We start from the raw sequence: 22,588 nt of genomic DNA on the forward strand, positions 1-22,588 counted from the left end.
CTGGTTTGTTTCTAGCTCTGTGAAGCTGGGCCCTGGGGCAGAGCTCCTCCCTGCAGGCTGTCAGGCACCCAGAGCTCCCCAAGACCATGACCCCCCTTGAGGCACAGCTGCAGGCCCTATGGGATGAATGTCACCCAGTCACTTTGGGGGCAGGTAATCGTCTGAGCGCAGCAAACAGCCACTCATGCACCCAGCATGGCCTTGGTGCCTTCCTCACCCTTCAGCATAACCCTGAGTGACGGACATGCTGAGCCCCTGCATCCCCCCATCCTTCCACGCTGGAGCCAAGAGCAGGAGCAGGCTCACCGGACAAACTTGCTGTCCTCTGCTGGATGCAGCCAGCTCTGTGTGAGGAACAACTCGGCTTGCAGCAGCTGGAGCAACTTGCCAGGTGTCTGGCTCAGGCCCACTCAGGCTTGGGGCTCTAGGAGCTACCATGAGTGGCAGCAGAAACCTGCTAAAGGACCATTTGCTAAGCCTGCTCGACCTCCTAGCGCCCTTGTCCCAGAGATCACTGGGCCGGGCACCTTCCTGTCCTAAGAGCCCAGCGCACCAGCTCTGAGCTCAGGCACCTCCATGGAGCAGCCAGGCTGTCCTGGGAGGGGCCGCTGCAGGCAGGATTCCTGTCCAGCCTCACCCTGCTGAAGGATGCAGAGGGACGGACAGCAGGGGTAGGACAAAGTTGCTCAGACCCGCCGCTGAGAAAACCTTTTAAATACAAAGATGGTGACAAGTATCTCCAAGAAAATGTAGGAAGCCAGTTTGTTCTAGCACAAACCCCCCTCTGAAGCAGTGGTGTATTCCCTTCCCCCAGCATCTCCATGGGGAACGTGCCTGCCCTGAACTCACCCACAAAACAGCCTTCACTTGGTTTTCTGCAAAATCCACTGGGTCCACATTAAAAGAGCTTTATTTTTTAGAAGTTTTCCTTTTGTTTGTTTAGACAACATGATCTTTAGCGCCACTGTGTTTGATACACTGTCCTATTTCAACATGCCATATAGATTCTGAATAAATAAAGCTACAAAGCCCAAGTTCTGTACAAATATCTTAGGCAAAGATATTATGTTTACAAACCTATATACAATAAAACAAATGTAAACAGTCAAATGCAGCGCAGGATGCACAGGGAACGGGACTTACAAACCCCTGCGAGTAAGTGGTGATTCTCCTCCCCTCCTTCCCTTCCATTTGGGCACCCAGTTTTACACTTGCCATTTGTAAAGAAACCACATGGCTCCTACGGATGAAATTGACAAAGCCAAATGAAGTGGGATGGACTAGACTGGAGAGGAAGATTTTTAAACCCACAGACAAAACCACTGGCAGTTTCGCGTGTCCTTTTTAAAAATCCAACAACTTTGAGGCACACAGAGAGACAGCGAAATCGCACAAACACACCGCTCTGCAGACCCACAAGGTACAGGTGGCCCAAAACTGTCACCCAAGCCCGTCGGTGGCACTGTGCAGTCCAGTCAGTCCATATTACACTGGCTAAACGCTCACACTTTAGGGGGCCAATGGCATGGACAGATCGGTGACGTCTCAATCTCAGGAGCAAGGCTCTTTAGTGGCAGGAACATTTCACTAATGTTCAAGGCGAGCTAAAGTCACTGAGGCCAGGGCACTTGTCCAATGGGATTATCACAACTAACCCTGTACCTGGAAAATGGTTCCCTCCACACGGACACTGCGGTGGCTGCTAGGGGAGGAGGCGTAAGTACAGGCAGCCATCGTGAAGGGCAGAGATCAGCTGTGGGTTAGTGAGACCCCCTGCATCCCGTGAGACAGACACCGCACGAATCAGCTTGTGTGACCCACAACAGAGTGCAACCACGTTAGAGAACGTCCACTACAGCAATAGGAGAAAATAAACTGTATTGACAGTGAGTGAAGGACTGCGTGTGCTGGGGCTCCTCCAGGCCGCGGGCCGGCTCCAGCGCTGCTCCACGCCGCGCTGCAGGCCGGTTCCAGCAGGGGGCGCTAACAGAAGGACTCAGAAGCAGTTCAGTCCTCCTGGCTGGTCACACGCTCAGAGGAAGCATGCCTGGCGCCGAAGAGGGTCTGGAGGATCCTATGCCTGGAGGGGGGCCTTGGTCAAAGCCGTTTACTGTCCTGCAGAGCGAAAAGACGAGAATACCTGGTAAACGAGGGACCACGGCACTGTGGCCAACGTACCTGCATCCCCACCCGGCACAGCACCTGGGGGGCCTGACTCCTTGCAGCTGCCTCCCTCGCCATGCTCAGGACAACGAGGGGCTGCAGGCCAGGTCCGGAGCTGGCCGGCGAAGGCAGGAGCATGGGGCATTCTGCAAGCCAGGACCTCCCTGGCGCTCAGCCCTCACTTTGGCACGTGCTCCCGAGCGCCAAGCCTCAATGGGCCGACTCACGTTTGCACACGGACCCGTCCTGCCCTGAGCAGACACAGGAGCTGCTGCCAGCCAGCTGGGCACCTGCCAGCATTCTGAGACTCTCCTGGCCCAGCAGGAGCAAGCGCCATCCCGCGGTTAACAGACGCCCAGGCACACTCACTGGGCCACCTCCCCCCACCGAGGGATCTGTCCATCCCTCCCTGGAGCCAGCAGGCCAGGGCAGCTCAGGCCCGTAGACAGAGCTGCCCCTTGCCTGAGCTCTCGCTGCCAGATTCTTATTTCCCCAACTGCCGAGATACAGCGGGCATTTCCTAAGGAGCACTGGGTTCAAGGGTCCATGTAACAGATCTGGTGCCCCAGGTCTATGTGCTGCCCGCCATGACCACCCCAAAATGCACAGAGCGGGAGCGTGCGCACGCACACACACACACACACACACACACACACCCCACCCCACCCAGTTGGGCCATGCTGTTAAAAGGGCAGATGCTGGCTACCGTGCGCAAACTCTTCTTGGCTGGGGCTCCACTATGGAGACAGGGCAGGATGTGAAAAGACCTGCCTGCATAACCCTTGAATTCTGACAAGCCAGGGTGTAATCCGCCCTTCTCCAGCCTGCCGCACACGGACTGTCCCTGCCTGCCACTCACTGAGCGTTATTCCATCCTCTTCGAAGCGGGGAAGGCCGGGGGACTGGTGAGTGTGGAGCAGGGTCACCCCGTCGGTCAGAAGCCGGCCCTGCAGAGAGGCCGCTCCGGGCACTGCGTGGTGTTTGTGCAGACAAGCCCAATGGTGCCGGGGGCTAATACGCTGGGGCTTCCTGCTGCAAAGCCGACACCGGCAGGGACGTGGGAAGACGCATTCCTTGGGCGTGTCCGTAAACAGCACGGAGGCTTCCCATGCGAACTGCTCCAGGCTGACACGTGCCCTGGATGTGGCTTTGATTTGCCAGATCTCTCCTCGTTTGCGTCTCCATCAACGTATGGCATTTGACTGAGGTTCTACGTGGAGCTCCTGGTCCCATTTACACATCATCCGGAAAGCAGCAAATATTTCACTGGGGCTAACCCCGCAACGTCTTGCTCCAGCTACGGGATTCGTAGCATCTGCGCCCCTCGCTGCCTTTCCTGGGCTCATTCTCGTCCCCAGGAAACAGGGCAATGGGACTAGCCCCACTACCAAGAGGGAACGGAGCTTGTCCAGGTCACACAGGAAATCCGGCAGCTTTCCTGTCTTAGCGCTGGGAGAGGATCGCTGGTCGGCACAGGGACTCCACCTCCCCGCAGGTGGGAGAATTCCTGTCGGCCGAGGGCCGTCTACACAGGGCGAGGGAGGGTCGACACTCGCTCCTGCACCTGGGCTGTTTGCACCCCTGCTGGTGCGGTTTTAGTGACCTCCTCTCCCAGTGCAGACCTGGCCGGGGCAGGGCGGAAGCTGGGACTCTGTGCCAGGCTAGAGCATGCTGGACCATCTCCTCTCCAGAGCCACAGGCCACTCCAGGCCGGGCTGTGGGACCGAGGCTGAAGATCCTGGGGGTTCACTGGCAATGGCAGCTTCTGGAAGGCGCCACTGAGGACCGTCACAGCGCTGTCGGGGGGGGGGGGGGGACACTGTTTGGAGAGCTGTTCTCAGGGACCCGCCGGGCCATGGCCTGCGCCAGTGCTGGGTCCATTCCTAGCAGTGCCCGGGGGTTGGCGTCGCTGCCCAGGAGCCACTGAGAGCGCAGCGGCTTTCAGCAGCTCCCCCAGGGCTCCTCTCAGCACTGAGGGCAGGGACTGAGCCCAGTGGGGACCCAGGTGAGTCCTGTGGGCCTCGCGCTGTCTGCCAGCTGTGACGCTGAGTCAGCCTGGAGCCACCATGCGCCTGGAACACTCGCGACGCGCACGAGGGCCTCCGCGCCCAGCGATCGGCACAGACGGAGTCTTCACGGCCCTTGCAGTGTGGCGCAGAACGAGCCCGGGCTGGGCCCGTGTGCTAGGAACGTCGGGCAGTCGGCTGAATGGTTACCTGGAAAGCAGCGCCCCTACAGGGTAATGGTTAACCTGCCGGCTCTCAGCCCACATGGGGAGGAGAGGGGCAGCTGCAGCAGCCACCGCAGGGGGCCAGGAACTGCGGTGGCTGGAAGCAACTGGGCATTCTAGCCCAACCCCAGCAGGTGGGGAGGGTGGACCCACCGCCCCACCCCCACACGCCCTGTAATCCGTTCAACGGGATTTTACCTCCCTACTGTTTCCTCTGCCACGGCTAGAAACATCCCTGCTCTCGTGAGCCCCCTGGAGAGGGTCGCAATGTGAACGGCCCTGAGCCGCTTTCATTTCAAATAGCTTCCAGGGAAATCGAAGTACAAAGTTCCCAACTCCAAGAGCCAAGAAAAGGCTGCAGTTCTCCTATCACATGCCCCCAGCTACAGCCGGGACGCCGCGGGGCTGTCGCCATGCTGCTGGGTAAGCAAGGTGGCATTTACATGAACATACACCAGGATGCAGCAGGAAATAGGCGGCCGAGGAACGTTGCCGGGACCCTGCATTTTAACTGCCTGACCTTTGAGCTGCACATTCCTAGCGTTTCCATAAGGCAATTTCACCATGGCTGACACCCCCCCCCGGCAGGGCAGGGCAGCGCCAGGTACAGGAGCAGCGTCGCAGCACCTTCCGGTTTGCAGGGCCATAAACCGACTCGATTCCACACGGCTGCCGGACAGGAAGTGACTCCTCCCCTTGCTGAGTTAGGGCAGCAAGGGAGGGACAAAGGTCTTGAAACGTGGGGACTTTGCTCTTCCCTCCGAGGTAATAGGAGCTGGCGTGTGGCTACAATACATGGGCGGAGGCTCATCGCTGGGCGGAGGCCACTCCTGGAGACACACCAAGGACCCCCAGCTCAGCTCCTCGAGGCTCCTGGGGCATCGACACGGCCCTCGCTTCCCACCCTAGACTGGCCACGTGCCGCCTGCTGACTGAGCACAACCAGTGCTCAACACGCTGGCAGGTCGCTGGCCCCCATCCCCCAGCCCCCAGGTGCAGGCTTTGGACTCCCCTAGACACTAGAGCCGGTGTCCAGCCAAGTCAGGCCCACAAATTCCAGCGGCGAAGGGACCGTCCGAGCCCGTCAGCTCCAGCGACCCCCGCAAAGCAATGGAGCCGGGAGCAGAGGGGGACGACGGTGGCCAATGCTCACAAGAGAAGCCAGCCGGATTCCAGATGGAACGTGAATTGTCCAGGTCACACAAGTCAGCAGCAGCTGGGGCTAGAAGTCAGCTCGTTGCAGTACCAGTCTCTGCTCCAACCACTCAATCCTGCTGCCTCTGTGCCTGTCCCACGCACAGGCACCGGACTCTGGTGAGGCACATTTGTCCTGGAGGGAGTTATGCCGTGCCCGTAACTACGCTCCCAAGAACGGCTGGTGTGCGAGGGTGCTCTGGGGTCAGGGCTGCCATCAGGAAAACGCTGGCAGGACAAGGGTCAAACACGAGAGCTCCCCTCCAGCCACGCCGGACAGGCTGAGCAACAGCAGCTGGGAAATGCAACTTCTCCCATGTGGCTTCCTCCAGAGACGTCCTGCCGTAGTGCGCCATGGTCCACACAGACAGCTGCCAGCAGGGAGCCCAGCTCTCGGCAACGTGGCCCGTTCCACCAGGCCACCCAAAGCTGGAGCCAGGCTCCCTTAGCCCAGGGAGCCTGGAGAGGTCTACGGGAAAGGAGCGAACCTTCCCCATTCCCCAACCGGGAGGCCCTGCGGCCCGCTCCGTAGCCTGGTGCCTGGCGTGACCCGTCCGGCTGGAGAGACCTTATGGGTAGCACAGCACTCCGGGTCCGGCAGCCCATCGAGGCCAGGAGGGCTACAGAGACAGGGAGCAGGCAGGTTCTAATCTTGGCTCTGCCACTGAGGCATGACCCGGGCAAGTCATTTCACCTCAGCGTCCTCATCCATAACACCAGGTACCTGCGTCTCTGCTCCAAGGCTGCCCTGCGCAGATACCTGAGCCTCAGCGCCTGGGGGAAGGATGATGCAGGAGTGGGGACTGGGCCAGCCGTGGTACAGCAGGGGCAGTAGAAAGCAAAACTCACTCCGAGGCCTGCACCTAACACTGCGCTGAGCACAAGCTGCATTCAAGTCCCAGCTCTGGAGGCTGAAAACTCCCCTGAGATCAGGGCTCTCTGAGGGAACAGGAGACTGAGCAGCCAGACCTGTGGCTTTAAGCTTTCCTGCTGGACTGCCAGCCCATCCCCCCGTGCAGTGAGTGGAACTGATCACTGGGTACCGCCCAGCTCCCAGCATGCAGTGCATGCAGCTCATCACATCACATGACTCGTTACCTAGGAACAGGTGGGGAACACAACGGGGAGGGAAATGGAAACCGTTTGTGTCACAGCACAAGGGGAGCTCCCAGACGGCACCGGGACGAGAGAGATGGGGAGAGGCAATGGAGTCGCTCGCTCTTCTAGGCACGGCCTCACGGGCCTCTCTCAGGGACAACCCAAGTCCACCTGTTCCCTGGACACGAGGCCCCCGGGCTGCACCCCACTCACCTGGCAGGAAGCAGACTCCAGAGACTCGGCTCTCTTTTCCTGGGGGACGTTCTACTAAAGCTGGACTAGGGAGCATCCAGAAACACCAGCCCTCCTCACCCCAGCCACTGTCTCCCCGGGTACGGTCCTTCCGCAGACGGGCGGGGTGGGGTGGATTTGCATGGACAGCGGCAATGGCCTCATTAAGGCTGCGCTAGGAGGGATTTCCAATTGGAACCCGTTTCTGGTTAACGATGTTCTCCCGTTGTCGTGGGCTACACAACCTGCCGGCTAGCGGAGTGAGCTTAGCACGCAGACAAGGGAGGGGAAACGGCAAGATCATGCCAAGGGACCCAGACAAAGCTTTGGCTGTTCTCAGGCCCCTACCGCAAGGCTGAGCACCGTTTGCTCCACCGCTCCCCAGCCTGGGTTTGAGCGAGCAGGGTCCCCAGCTGCACTGCCTCGGCTAAGAGCCGTTATGGCGTTCCATGGGCTCTCCTGCTAACCCAGCGCGGGACAGGGACAGTTAAACACTGTGGGCTGGGGCACCGCTACCTGTGGCATGCTGGGCCGGGCCCGCCCCGGATGGGACTGCTCTGGCCGAGGCGGGGTGCCCCCGCCCACAGTGGGCCCCGCATGGCTTCTCCAGCCCCACCAGTTAATCGTGGCCAGTAAGGGCGAGGCTTCCCAGCTAGCCAGTCACATCCCTAGACAGGATCGCTGCATTTGTGAGGGAACGGCATTCGCAGGGTCTGGTCCTACACCAGCACGGTGGCCAACGCTCCCTGGAGCCTTTGAAACGCCACACGCATAAGGATCCTTCTTAGCTCTCTCGAGGTCTGAAAACGAGCCCAGCTGCTCCTGCGCATCTCCCACCCGACGCCACGGAGTGAACTGGTGCGAAGGCTCAGAGCTGGCCGGGCCCGGGGCCCCCCATCCTGTTCCGTAGACGCCTGCACAGCGCCACTCGCCAAGGACTTGTCAAACAGTGTAACCAACAGAAGGGCAATTTGCAAAGGAAACGACACTGTAACGATTGGCTGAGTTACCTCTGTCTCAATCCCACCACCCAACAAAAGGCCGTTCATAAGGCAGCAGCAGCAGATTGGATCGGGTCTACGGGCACGCGAGGCTGTTTCAGGCTCCAGCGACAGTTGGGGGAAGGGAGAAGAGTACAGGGGCTGGAGAGAAAGGAGGAGAAGAGGGGAGAAGACAGGGCATGCCTCAGCTCAGCCCTTTGTGCCTAGCTACTGCAGCAAGCCAAGCCCCAGCGGGTGCTGCACACCACGGGGGGGCACAGCGGGGTGCTGCAGTGTAGGCACAAGAGGGCTGACCTCATTCATTTCACAGTACTTTGCAGTTCAATGCGTACACAAAAACACAGGGTGGACATAGCAATAGCTGCAGTGGGGCATGGGCACAGACTCACCGCGCCCGCTTCGAGGGGAGGGAGCGGGTGTGACGAGTGGGATGCCAGGGCACAGCTCTCTGGGGAGCGAGGTACGTGGCGCAGAGGGCGAGAGGAGGAGGAGGAGGAGGAGAGGACAGTGTAGAAAACTCGGACTGTCTTGCATGCACGTTCGTCTGCTAATGACACTCACTCTGCAATGCCCCAGCCTCCTTCCACGTTGATTCTTTACACCACAGATTTTTAAACTTCGTCCAGAGACACCCAGCTCCTAGCTGAAGGCGACCGCCCAGTTAGGCAGTGCAATGATCTGGATCATGAGCAGTGACACCTCTGCCCACGCACCACCCAGCACAGCAACTCTGGGATCCTACACAACCCTTCCCCATCAGCTCTCTTAGGAGTGTGCCCCGGGAACCTCGGCCCTGACCTGCAAGTGTGGGCATCGCTGTGGGCTGGCTGCTAATCAGCCTGCCTGCGAGGGGCGAACCGAGCGGAAGGCTCTGCGAGTTGCACAACACTGAACTGTTATTTTTTTCTTTTTGCAACCAGCTTCTGCTAAAGGTTTCACATGCAAGTTTCTGGGACGTGACCTGCTCTTCTGGCCAGACAGCAGCACCGTGCCGCTGAGCCCAGGCTGCAGAAACGGAGAGGTCGGCGTTCGCTCCCTAGAGAGCTAAGTGGCTGTAAGGCCCTCCGACGAATTTACTCTTGCAAAGTGGAACACCAAGTGCTCAGGCTGGGGAGCAGGTGCCACAGGGCTATGGAGAGGCCCTCGCAGGAGGGGGGCTGGGAGCAATGGCGCTGGTTTAGCCCAGCTCTCCCCACGCAGAGGAGAATGCTCTCTACTGCACGGCACCCAGTGCTGGGGTCAATGGCACGTCCTGGAAATGAATAGGCGCTCCCTGGCGTCAGGCCTGCTTGCATAGAGGCCAAAGGGAGCTCTGCATGAACAAGGAACAGAAGGGTTTGGGCTCCAGACTGCTACAAGTGGATGGCCAGAGCCCAGAATCAGCTGGCCCTGAGGTGAACGCCATTTCCGGTTTCCCCTAGGAGAAGGAAATCAAATCAGGCAATTCCGGTCAGAGTTACTTGAGACTCCCATTCCAGCTCACTGGCACTGTTTGGCTAGCAGGGCTTGGACTGGCCATGGGACCAGGCAGGGGAGAAACAGTAACAGCGAGAGAAGGGGGTTAAGCAGTAAATGTGTTTCACTTGGCGCACTGTAACCTTGGCTGCCACTGTCCCAGCGGGACTCCGACCCACATTCTAGTTTATCTTCCAAACAGAAGCTCTGTTGGGCTAAAAGCGGGTGTAGGAAGCGACCTGAGAGCCATCTGCTGTGAACCCAACCCAATCAAATCCCAACTCACCCTTTGTCAAAGAAAGACGTGTGCCCTGAATGAGAGAACTTGGTGCCGTTGCTGCTCATCACGCTGCTGTTGACGTTCCCTGAAATGTAGGATTTCCGTGAAGCCTGGTCTTTTGCAAAGTTTCTGCAAGCAGCTAATTTGGATTCTAAGGCCTGTGGAGGGAACCAAGGAGAGAGCTGTTAGGAAAGAGCCGCCAGGGCGAGGGGAGTCAGCATCAGCTCACACTCAGCTCCAGGCTACCCGAGCCAACGCTTGTCGCAGTCGTGGCTGCAGAGACCTCCGAGGCGGAGTGCTGGGTCAAGTCCTCACTGTGCTCAGCAGCCACCTTCGGAGGGGGTGATTTTCAGAAGCGAGTGGCTCCCACTGAGTCTGAAGTGGGTCTGTTCCCAACAGGAGCAGCTGGGCGCTCAGCTCTCCAAACTCTCTCCCTGAACGTAAACTGCTCCCGCTACATGTTCCTGAACAGGCCAGCAGCCTGTCTCTGATGCTGGTCCCAGCTTCCCCTGCAGCTGATCAGGCTCCCCGAGCTCTCGGGCAGCCGTGAAACTGACACGAATCAGATTCATTTCACTCTGCTGCTGCTGGGGAAACCAGGGGGGGTAGATCCTGGAGCTGTCCACCGCGAGGACAATGCAGAACGCAGAGGGTGAGGACTGTCAGGAGCAGAGACACCGACCCACCACAGCAGCCAGGAAACCTCTGGGTGGGGCAATGAACAGAACATGCAGCCTAGCTGGGTGTGGTTCCAGCAGCAGCACTCCTGAGCAGACACCCAGTGCAGCACCAAGAGAGAAATCCCAGCACCAGCCCAGTTTCTCTTCCCACAGGAAGGGAAACTGGGCTTCTGAACAGCACACTGCCTGTGGACGCACCTTCTGCCCCTGCTCTTCCCGCAGCCTCTGGCTAATGGGTCTGGCCAGATGCACAAGTCCTGCCTGGGTAGCTCAGAGGCTGGCACAGGAACAGCTGGATGGATGTAGGGACACTGGCAACCTAGCCACAAAGGCTCCCTCCAGTACTGCCGGTTCCAGCCTTCTTGGAGAGTGTAGTACTGGGGGAGCTGGGCCCTTAAGCGAGCCAAGACGCAGAGGGGAGCAGTAACACCAAGAGCAAAGATGCTGAAAGCCCCACTGCAGGGCACATTCAGCACAGGACGGGCGTGGCTGGTTCCCTGAGGCAAGTGAATCAGAACCACCCAGCCGTAAGGGAGGGGAGAGGGGATCTAGAGTGTGGGTTGGGCAGTCCCAAAGGAGGAACCGCTCAGCAGCTGCCACACCCAGGAAGTTCTGAGCCAATCTTAGTCCTACTGTTCATACAGACGGGGGAGTTGGAACTTTAAACAGCTGGTGGGCAGGGTTTCTAAGAGCGGCCTGAGTGAAATACCTGCTTACTCTTGGGCTCGATTGTGACTCAATTGCTCTATGACCCACACTGCTGCTCACTCCTGCCTGCCCTAACTCGCCAGAGGCTCATGGGCAACAACTGGATTTGTAATTTTACCTTTGCTAAACCCATTTCCCTGGTTGTGGCTAATTTAATTCAGAGCAAATTCGCTTCTGAGCACAAGAAATGGATGAAAATCAGCCCCACAGGCTAGATTCTAAATTCAGACGCAACAGGACCTCACTGTGGCTTGAAACCCTGACCCTGTACGTTGAGCACAACTATCCAAACAAGCACGGCCACGTCCTCATCACGCTGGTGAGCCCGGTGCTCCAAGCAGCAGCTGTTTCTGAAGCATTTCTCCTCCACTTATACACATAATCCATTGAACAGCTCCCACGTTTCACTTCCTTAGCGACTGCCCCACGGGGGATATTCGGCTCACGTGGCTTTTTCAGTTGCCTCTTTCCCAGTCTCCTACAGGAAGCGTCTGCTTACAACCTGCTCTGTGCATGGCCACTCTCTTACCTAAGGGCTTCCTGGTGATTTGGGTCTTTTCAATCAGCTGTGGGGGTGGGAGAGAGGGGCAGAGGCTGAGGCGGCGAGGATGCGCCCTACGTCCGCCACGCTAGGGAAGCTCAGTCTGCACCGTGCCCAGGCATGAGACTCGCCGAGCCTTGAGAGAGCCGGTGGCCCTGCGGGCTCGATACTCAAAGGCAAGCAGCCCGGTTAGGATGCCCTGCCCCACGACTGGATGCCCACATGGTATGTTGCCCAAACAGCAACCTCAGAACCCAACCGCAGTGCTTGGAACTCCGGCCCCTTGTTTACACCTGGGACTCGGACTGAAGTCACCTTGTCCCAGGCGTGATGTGAAACATCCCTCGCCGACCAAAGCAGGACTGTGCAGAGGCACGGCCCCACCAGCCCTTCGAGGGCCGTCTGACAACTGCACCTGGCAGCAGACAGTCCTAAAGCGCGGTTCTGTCCCAGCAAACCAAGGGTCCTGCAGGACAAGGCACTTACCCCGACTTTCCGCAGGAGATCCCCCACTATGTTCAGCGCAGAGATTCTAGCTGAAGGAGTTAGGGGGCTGGTACCAAATCCATTTGGTATGGCTGCAAACAGAAACACACTTCATTACCTGGACTGTTTCAATGAACTACCCTCTGCACGAAAAGGGAAACCGAGGGTCCAGCCCAGCCCGGCTCCCGACACACACCCTGTGCGATAACCAGCTTCCTTTATACCAGCTGCCTGCTTCGGCCACACTCCGCCTGGAACAAGGGTTTGTGCACTGCCCAGCTGTGAGCTGGCTGCACGGGCCATGGCGCGCACGGAGCTGTGCCACGGAATCAACGTCCTCTCTCTGTTGTGAATTGCACTAGCAGCCTGGAGCCTTGTGTCCAGCTTTCCTCCCGAGAAGCGAGCGCAAACCAGCGCAGCGCTGTCTCCCACTAGTGGCAATGGAAACCAGAGCTCAGCGGTGAGCACTGGCTACAACGGCCAGCAGCACAGGCACTCGGAGACCTACTGGAGGTCAGCAGCAGGGTTATGAACGCCCCAGTGACTGCGCTTCTACAGACCATCTCCCCACAAGACCCAACCTCTACCTTTTCCCTCTGCTTTATCTGCAAAGATCGCCAGCATGCTAAACACGCAGAGGCAGGGCAAAGTCCATGGGCCACCCCGCCCAATTAAACCCCATGGCTAGGCGGATTCGTTTCCATATTAATTTGTCGGAAAAAATCGACTCCTGAATTTACCTGAAGCTGCCAGAGAATTTCTAGTGTGTGTCAGGAGGGGCAGCTCGTAGACCCAACTTGCTGCAGGGCGCCAGAGCCGACCCATTCCCACAGTGGAACTGAGCTGGTGGGAGCGCCATTTGTCAGCAGTTTCCTGTTCCCCCTGCCCCCCACCGCCCTGCATACCTTTTGGGGAAGGAAAGCTGTTCTCGGATCCTTTTCCAACAGGTGTGGCTGGCAGAGAGAGAGATGCCTGGACAGCCGAATCCATCTTCTCACAGTCTGTAGTGGGAGAACTGGGAGCAGACTTCCTGGTGACCTCCTGCTGCCTCTCTCGCACTGCCAACTCTTGCCGTAGGTCTAGAGGTTGGAAAAGGAAAAACTCAAACATTCCGTATTTATGACTTGATGGTTAAAAAGGATTAAAAATGCAGCCCTGCGCTCATTGCTGGGGGCACGCGCACAGCCTTAACCCATCGCAGCATGAGCGCCCCAAGGCCAAGCTAAATGGAGACTCAGCCCTCAAACAAACGTACTTCATCGGCATCTCATCTGAGAGCCTGAGCTAACAGCTGGGCTTTGCACTGTGCTTTGAAAGGCAACAGATCCAGCCCTTCAGACAAGGCGGATTCCTCTGTCACATGGCATCCGCTGAAAATGCCCTCTGGCCACTGAACTCTAGAAAAGCTAATGACACCCTCAGCAAGCGCAAACCAATCAACTGCTGCAACACTGCGAGGGAGAAACAGCCTCTCTGGCAGTTAGGACCCAAACTGCCAAGGTGGAAAGCTCCAAGCCAACCCCTTCCATTGTGGCTGGCAGCAAACAGGCAGCCGGCAGAGTCTTCACACCACAATGGAATATGTTCCTGAGAGCCAGCCCAGCTGAGTAAACAGGCTCCGATGTTCTGCGCCAGCTGCAGCTTGTGTGTGGTCGGGGGGGGGGGGGGTGCGGTCCCATGTAGAGTACATTATTATAGCCTCTTGGGAACCAGCTGCGTCAGAGCTGGAGAGAGTCATCGCTTCAGACACAAGGGTGCTTCTGGCCAACAGCCCCACCTGTGACCCTAACAGTGACAGCAAAGATAAATGCAAGCCAGGAAACTCAAAGGCCATTCCTTATTGGACCAGCAGGAAGCCCCATGCAGACAACACAGTGCTACCTAGGCAGCCTGGATATGGTTTCACCTAAGTGGTCTGCACTGCAGCCTAGATATCGCATGACAAACAGAACGCTTGTCTCACCCTTCACGTGACTTATCTCGTAGCCTTACTAGTCTTTTAACAACCAGGGCGGAGTGTCCCTGCACGTGTTCCCCTGCCCCACCTGCCTATTATCAAGCTAAAAACATCAAAGGTGTTAATTTAAAGAGGGGTGGACAAGAAAGTTGGGCATCTAACTTCCTGCAAGATCTTGCCACGTGGGCAAACCCCCAATCCCCAAGCAAAAGGGATAAATAATTGAGAATGTCTGGGCATAAACTGCAAGTGGATTAGAGAGGCAGCATAATCCAGCGGAGACCTGGATCTAGCCCCAACTTTTCCAATGACCCGTTGTGCAGAAACGGGGAGGGGGTGTCACACCTCAGCTTCCTCTACCACTCTCTTTCTGCCTTACTTAGATTTTAGTTTTCTGTTCTACAGGCAAACAGTGCCTAGCCCAATGGGCCATCCAAATCAGCAAGAAGCTAAAAATGCTACAATAATGCAAATTAATAATAAATAAATGGAAGAGTGTTTTTAAATAAAGTGTGAACTTACTTTCCATGTTTATTTTAGACAAAACAATTCGATTTTTTAAAGGCTATTGGTTTCTCAGGTGGTCTGTCAGAAAAAGCCAAAGCAAAATGTGTTGCACATTAGAGATGTTTTCAAAGGCAAACTGCAAAGCAAAAATGAAAACCTACCCAGATACATTGAAGAAAAGGTGCAAGTGAAAAGTCAAAAGTTTTGTATGTGGGTGTGAGAGCTGCAATTCTCTCAATGGTGAAGGCAGCTGATTGCTAGACAGACAAAAATACGTCTCTTTGCTTGTTTTTCTTCTTCTATGTTAATAATGTTGAACATTTTGTACATCCCGTTTCACATCCAGGGTAAAGAATGTTGATCATTGAGATGCTTCTGAAAATTTGCTCTAAGTCTCGTTATTAATAAATACCCTTACTGTAAGTGATTTTCTCTGAACAACATTTGCTCTTCCTTTTTCTCTTTGCTGTGGGACACAACTCCATGTTTCTATAATAGGACTTGAGTGATGCTGAACACAGACTTGGGAACTGAGTGGCCCTGCTAACCAGGCTATGGGGTGCCATTTATCAGAAAAATTCACTTCAATCGGCCTTTGGAAATTCTTCCCTCACCTCCTCTCTGAAAAATCGTTTTGGGAATTCCTGGGTTACTGCAGCTGGTCCAGAAAGTACCATCACTGATCCCACAAGTCCCACTGCAAACCTTTCTGGGATAGTGCGCATCACCCAGGCAATTCCCAAGAGGACTGCAGAGGAGAACAGAGAATTTCACAGTGTCAGTTTGCATTTATTTCCTTGTCTAATCTCATCCTCAAGTCTCCCCAGCAACGTGCACAGAGTCTGGTGAAGGGAAGCCTTTGACACCTAGATCTGCGCTTAACCAGTTTTCCTTTGGGATTTGCAGTTCTCTTGCAGCGCTCGTATATTTAAAAGACTGGAATGGATGTTATGGCAGTTTTCCCATCACCAGTCCCCTTAACCGTGTAGAAATGATTATTGTTATTAAGATTTACAGGGCCAAGCACCTTGGGCCCCATTGTGCGAGCTGCTGCACAAACATGAGCTTTACTGGTTAGCTCGCATCTTTATTAACAAACCAACCACGTACTAGACCAAAGACTTAAATCAATCAAGCTGTACCTCTCGCTTCATCCTTTAATCGCTGGACAGAAACTAGCAATGATTCCTTGTCATCCAGCTCGCTTTCTAAAAACGCATTTCTCTCAATGGCCTGGTTCAGCCTTTGTTCAAAATCTTCCAGCGAAACTATTGTTGCCCTAGAAACAAAATCCAGAATATTAGGCTCTTCAGCTCAGCTGCTATGAAGCACATTTGACACCGTGACAGAAGGAAAAGGTTAGCAGTGTCTGGTACAGCCCCACACTTTACAGTTCTGCCAGAACGTGCTGGACAGGACCATGAAGTGCCACCCCTGAAGCCAGCTGTGTGGGCTGGACAGCACCGAACTCGAGCAGCTGGACTTCAAGCAATGTAAACCGCAGCAGGGCAAGTGCTCACAGAGCCCGGAGAGCCCTCCCTCTCCTTTCTGTTCCGTGGCCAGGGCCAGGCAACGCAGCACTTTGCACCAGCCAGGAAGACTCGCAAGGCCAGGGCCCTCCTCATGGGGCCCTGTGCAGGGCCATAAAACTGGTGCCCCCCCGACCCAGTGTGTGGAGGGGGCTCAACCCCTGCCCAGAACCTGCGCGGGGGCCAGGCAGTGCCACACCAGCCCGCCCACTCGCCCACCCCACAGGCAGAGCCCCTCAGATGAATTACCGGGGCTTGAATCACATTTTTGTATGAAATTGCACCAAACTTAAGCCCTGTTTAAAACGCTTAAAAAATAAAAATCATGAAAAATGAATCCTTGTATCTCCCGTGTTACTCACCCCGACCCGGACTCCCCCGGGGCGCTGCTGGGAGGGGAGAGCAGGGCTCCACCCCGGGGCGCTGGTAGCGGGGGAAGAAATGAGGCTCCCTTCGGGGCACTGCTGGTGATGACGGTGAGGAAGGAGGCTCCCCGCAGGGGTGCTGGTGGAAAGGGATGTGGCAAGGGGACCTGGGTCTCCAGTTGCTCCATGGGGCCGGGGCTCACTTGAAGCGGAGGCACCCACAGGTCAGGGTCTGTCCACAGAGTGCTGGGCTCCCTGGCCCCTGCACTCAAATAGTGCACAGGGTGGGGGGAAGGCTGCACATGCAGGACCCTCCACCAGCGCTGCCCCCAGGCCTGGCAGGGGCCCAGGAGCCATGCCATGGGGGAGCCAGCTGTCTGCAGCATGCATCAGCCAGAAACCTCCTGGGCCAGTCCCCAAGCCTTCCTCTCCCCTACCTCCGCTCGCACCAGCAAGTGGTAGGAACTCCCGGGGGAGAGATGGGGCCAGAGTGCAACTGCCGAGGCTCATGTTGCCTGGGCTCCTCTCCACCCCATCGCTGGTGAGAGAAGGAAGCAGGCGGGGGGGGAGGGGCGCAGGAAGGCAGACCTACGGCCAGCTGAGAGCAGCCCCTCACACACACAGCCATGGGTGGTCGGGAACGTAACTGCCTACATGCCTGCAGGCCACCGTGGGGGAAGGCAGCCCAGCTGCTGGGGAAGGATGGGGCCATGGTACAGCAGCCCAGTTTCCCCAGGCACCAGGGAGGGCCACGCTGGGGCTACAGCACAGCCGCCCCGGCTCTCCACGTGGCCAGGAAGGATCAGGCTGGGAGTGGGTGGAGCATGGCTCCAGGGGCGGGGCTGGAGCTGGGCTATCATCCAATACCCATGGACACAGCACACGTGGCTGGGAGGGGAGGGAATGGTGCTCCAAATTTTCTAGTGCCCTACACGCCTGCGTATGTTTCATATGCCGAGGGACAGCCCAATCTACCGCCTCCATGCTCCAAGCAGCTGACGACTCGGCGAGCCAAGAGATGGCAACACGAACTCAAGGTCAAGTGAAGTACTTAAGCACTAGCACGGCCTGCCAGTCACTCCACTGGCTCCAGCGGGACAACTCACATGCTTACGAAATTAGCCACGTGCTCAAGTATCTTGCTAAATCCTGGACCTGCCATGCCAGACAGCCAGAGACCCAACCAGCTCCTGCTAAACTCAAGGGCAATGGTCCCATTTCATTAGACCCAGGCCGGGGCTCTGCTATGTTCCAAACAGGGTGTAGCTTACAGCTTGGGCTTTGTGCACTTCTTGCTGCACCAAATCATTTTGTGGAGGCAGCCAAAGTGCTTATTACGGAAGGGAAGCCGACTCATTAGACTGGTTTTATTTACGAAGGACTGCACAAGGTATTAGCTTCTTATCTGAAAGAGGCTTTGTGCTGAAGGATCACAGCCTGCGGGAAGAGTCACCGGCTGCTGATGGCAAGTCTGGCATGCTGGCTGGGCTGCTCTTATGCGCTGCTCCCATGGTCCAGGAACCCATAGGGAGAGTGGAAGTTACTGCTTGTTTCTCGCTTGATTTACACAAAGCAGGGAAGGTGTCGGAGTCCTCCAACAACCCACATCACCGCCCAACACAGCAGTAACTCAGTGGGGTTTAGTGGCCTGGGAGATGCAGGTCAGACTAGACGATCGAGGATCCTGTCGGCCGCACGCTCTGGGATTCTAGGACTTCTTGTCATGCCGTAGGGCTAAAGAGTGAGTGAGCCTAACTGCCTTGGACACGGGACTGGGCTGGAGCCTCAATACAGCTTTAAATGCACGAGTGCAGCAATATCTAGGGTCTCTCCTTACTGCAAGTTACACCCATTAGAGACAGTCCAAAGCTGTGAAGCTAAATGACTAGAGGAAATCTACCAAGACAGAGGTTTGTAGCCTTCACCTCTTAGCACGCTCCAAGTCGTCATTGGCCTGTTCCAGCTCCCTCACGTATTTGTGCAGCTGGTCTTTAATGGCTCGTGTCTGACTCAGGTCATCTTCCAAGACCGACACTTGCTTGTAACTTTGTGCATACTGGTGTTCAAGTTTCTCCTGAAACAAGAGGGGGAGTGAGATTAAGGGCACAAACAGACTTCTGAAGCACATAAGAAGGAGCAAAGTCACACAGTGGCAGTCAGCTAGATCACGTGGGTTTGCTGGAAATAGCACATAGAAACAGAAATATTAGCACGGATATTTACCAAGCATCAGCACTGGGCAACCTGAAATTAAAAGAAAGCCAACACCATGCACAGCAGGCTCCAGCCACTGAACAGCTAGTTATTCTTCCCAAAACACTTCCCTTCTCCGTTGTCTGCATTGGCAGGTCCAGGAGGCTTTTAGATGTCACCATCAAAACCACAAACATGGCCTGGCATCTCCCACACTCCGGACAATAAGCATGCCATGAGAAGAACCAGCCTGAAACCCCACCAGTGAAGGAAAATCGGAGCCACTGGAATCTGTTCTTGGCTGCACAGGGAAGTTCCTATTGTCTTGTGACTCGGCGACCCCTCCTTGAAAAACTTGGGAAATGGATATGACATAACGGGCCTACAGAGCCCGTTTGCCCAATAGCTTCCAGCTCTGTTCCCATCTGCTGCCCTGGATCAACATTCCAAGAGCAGGATCAGTCATGGTGCTCTCCAAGATCCCAAGTCAGGGCGAGAACAGATTGGCCCAAGGTGCATTAAGAACAGTCTTGTCTATCCAGAGCAAGGATGGGCAATAATTTGTGATTGGGGACAAGTCCAAGAATTCGGATAGTGGTCAAGGGCCACATTCTTCTATGCTATTAAGGCAGGAGGTTGGGGGCAGAAGGGTCCTCAGGGATTGGTGTTCAGGAGGGGGTTGTGACCTGGGAAAGGGAATTTGGTTGCAGGAGGGGATGGGGTGCCAGGTGCAGGCTCTGACCAGGAGGTGCTTACCCCAGCTGCTGAAGTGACGTGTCTCTGCACCATGCACCCCGTGGGGGGAAAGTCGGGGGAAATTTGTGCACTGCATGCACCACAAGCACAGCACAGCAGTTCGCATCATCCGATTTCCAGAAAATGGGAGCTGCAACGATTGTGCTGGGGGCAAAGACAATGCACTGAGACCCCACTTCTAAGGGGCATGCGCTGCAGAAAGAGATGGACATGGACCCAGCACATTGGATCCTGGTGGGACAGCTTGACTGGGCCGGATTTGGGCCACAGGCCACATTTTGCATGCCCTGATTTAGAGACTAAATCCAGAGACTAAGAACATACCAATGCAATCAAAACCCCTGATGAAGGACGTGCACAAAGCAGAGGTGTTCCGCTGCCTTTCAAGTCTCACAAAGCCAGAGACATTATGGGCAAGAAAGACTGATTGACAGAAATTAGATCGATAGGGGCAGGCAAAATGCAGCCCGTGGGCCATATCTGGCCTCAGTCCAGTGAGAGCCTCAGCTAGGCTCCCTGCCTGCCCAGTCCCACCCACTGCAAGCCCAAGGAAAGCAGGGAGGAGAGGCTTCACGCTCTGCCCTCGCCCCAAGCACAATCTCACAGTCCCATTGGCCAATGGGAGCTGCCTGTTTGCAGGACTGGCAACAAGCAAAGTACCCTCCCCCCTCTGAGAGCACAACGTTCAGAGCAGCACACGGCCCCCTGGGTGGCACGAGGGCACAGAATGCAGGAAGCCTGGCTGAGGAACCTGCTGGGTTGCTAAGTGGAAGCCACCCAGGTAAAGCACCTCCTGGCCAGAGCCTGCCTCTGGCACACTAGACCCTTCCTCTGCCTCCCTTCCAACCCTCTCCTGCACCCCCTCCTATACCTCTCCTCCAGGTCAGAATCCTCTCCTTCACTCAAACTCCCTCCCACATCCCCTCCTGTACCCAGCCCCTTACCCCAAGCTCCCTTCTGCACCTAGCCTCCATCCCAGACTCTGCACATCCTCCATTAATATCATGGAAGAGTGTGGCCTTTGACCTCTTACCACATTCTTGGAGTGGCCCCTCATTAAAAATGATTGCCCACCCCTGAATTAGATGCAAAGTCCAAGTGCTGAAATGATGAACAAGAGGATTCAGTGGCCTAACAAAGCAGATTTGTAGCATGTCCATCACATGACTACATTAACTTAAATCCCCCAATTGCCAAAGTCTCGAAAAACCCGAATCTGCAGCTCTCTCTCAGACAAAACTTAAAATCAAGCTCAGAAGCAAAAGGATTCAAGTCCTGTCCCTCTTATGACTTGCCCAAAAAGCATGGCAATTTCCGTCATTAACGTACCTGACATAAGGTGGCTGGTAAATACCTGGCCTTACCTATTGGGTATATAGCTGGACTCAGCTACTGAACTGCCAAGAAAACCTATATAGACCAGACAGACTGAATGGCAATTTAGGACCACACTTCTTATTAGCTGCAAGAAGAGGCCATTCCGTTAGACACCGCTGTACCTTTAATGTTTCCACTTCGTATTTCAGTCTTTGGTTATCTGCTTGCAAGTCTCTGTTCCTCTGTTCAGCCTGCACTAGCTGGGCCTCCAATTCGGCTTCCAATTCTCGGCTTCCCTCCTGGAATTCAGCCAGCTCGTCACGTGCTTCTTGGAAACTGTAAGCAGAGGAGTCAATTCAGTCATGGCACTAGCCTGTCAAGATTTAACAAAACCCATTGATCTCTGAAGACAAACCCAGAAATTTTCCAGCGTTGTACAGGACTCACTTGAACAGCGTCTCTCGAAAAGGCTGAAGGGAACTGCAATAAGGTGACGTATAACCACCAAAGGAAACTCATTTCTGTGTAGCACACAAGCCGGTGTATTAAATACAATTCCATGTGTCAAGGTCATTAGTGTGATGTTTAGGAATTTGACAAAAATGTTGTATTCCTCGTTAACTGTCACAGTAGCATTTTTAAATGGTTTCAAGGGCAGATCTGGTATTAGCCAGTGAATTTTTAACCTGGTTTTGGCTGAAAAATATTAGTCTGAATGCGGTATAGCAATAGAGAACTACATTGCTAACCCATACGGTCACACTACAGTAACATTACACCTCAGCTCTTTTAGACTCTTAGAACATAAGGTTATTAACCACTTAGGCAGAGAGCCAGCACTTACTTATACCACCGCAAGGTATTAAATTGCTAAATGGAGCCACCACCCACTGTACACGTCACTGACACTGTGCTTAATAGCTCAGCTCTCAGCAAGCCACAAAGCTTACAGAAAAGTGAACTATAAAGGGTACAGAAATCAAAGCTCTCCTCAACCCCTCCAGGCCCTGAACATTTTCTGACACTCAAGAACAGTCCAGGAAACATCAGATCCCTTCTGACACTACCTCTGAAACAGGCCAGTTCTGGGATCCTCTCCCCAGTCTGACACATTCTGCATTGAGGAAACAGTGTGAATTCATTAGCATCTTGGGCTCTAACATACATTCTGGGACTGGAAGAAGGTTTGTTTGCTGCACCTGCGCAACCCCAAGAGTAACGCAGAACAAGACAACATTGCAGAGCAGAACAGGCAGAGGGCCCCACAACACAGAACCAAGCCGAATAGCACTCCAGGGTTTTAGACACCAATCCACAAAGCCACCTCTGCTAACACCCATGGCAGCCTGGAACTCTCAAGTTGGTAATGCCCATGCAGAAGATGTTCTGCTTCCAGTGGTGGAGTCTACCCACTGACATGGCATTTGTAAAGATGAAAATGAAGAAATTCATGTGGACACATTGGCACTTCTCTCAGGGTTTTGCTTTGAGAAGACAATGTTGCTCTGGTAGAAGTAACAGTAAGTACTGGTCTATTAATCCAAAATTATACCTTTGTTTATATTTCAATGAAAGCTCTTTCCAATAAGCAGTTTCTTCTTTCGGACTCGAAAAATCTGGAATTTCTTCACTGTCCATGATCAGCAAAACCTGCAAAATGCAAACACAGGAATAAGCTAATGAAAAAGACAAACGGGACATCCGTGGAATTGCTTCTAAATACTGGATAGACCCCTTTTTGTGGCCGTTCTTGAGGTTTTATGCCTGGCTGAGAATGACAAGTAAATTCAGCATTCATGAAAGAGCCACCAATAATCCCTGACAGGAAACAAACACAGTGTAAACAGACCAGCACCAGCCAACAACACAGAAAGCTCACAGGAAAGCACTGTACATT

The 22,588-nt window shown here is 55.0% G+C and overlaps 1 protein-coding gene across 6 annotated transcripts in view; it reads right to left on the reverse strand.

Moving 5' to 3' along the window:
• Positions 1–892: 892 nt before the first annotated feature.
• NDEL1 (nudE neurodevelopment protein 1 like 1) overlaps positions 893–22,588 on the reverse strand; it is a 39,141-nt gene continuing 17,445 nt past the window's right edge. For 4 of the 6 annotated variants that reach the window (XM_075903465.2, XM_075903466.2, XM_075903467.2 and 1 more), the window contains 8 exons: positions 22,244–22,341; positions 20,874–21,027; positions 18,351–18,499; positions 15,674–15,810; positions 12,973–13,146; positions 12,068–12,159; positions 9,659–9,810; positions 8,065–9,334 (listed from right to left, as the gene is read on the reverse strand). In XM_075903465.2, the coding sequence (XP_075759580.1) occupies positions 9,157–9,334; positions 9,659–9,810; positions 12,068–12,159; positions 12,973–13,146; positions 15,674–15,810; positions 18,351–18,499; positions 20,874–21,027; positions 22,244–22,341 (1,134 nt within the window). In that variant the 3' untranslated portion in view covers positions 8,065–9,156. The other 2 variants (XM_075903469.2, XM_075903470.2) reach the window with 2 other exon arrangements.

Source organism: Pelodiscus sinensis, chromosome 20, assembly GCF_052426305.1.
Source record: "Pelodiscus sinensis isolate ZL-2025 chromosome 20, ASM5242630v1, whole genome shotgun sequence".
NCBI lineage: Eukaryota > Metazoa > Chordata > Testudines > Trionychidae > Pelodiscus > Pelodiscus sinensis.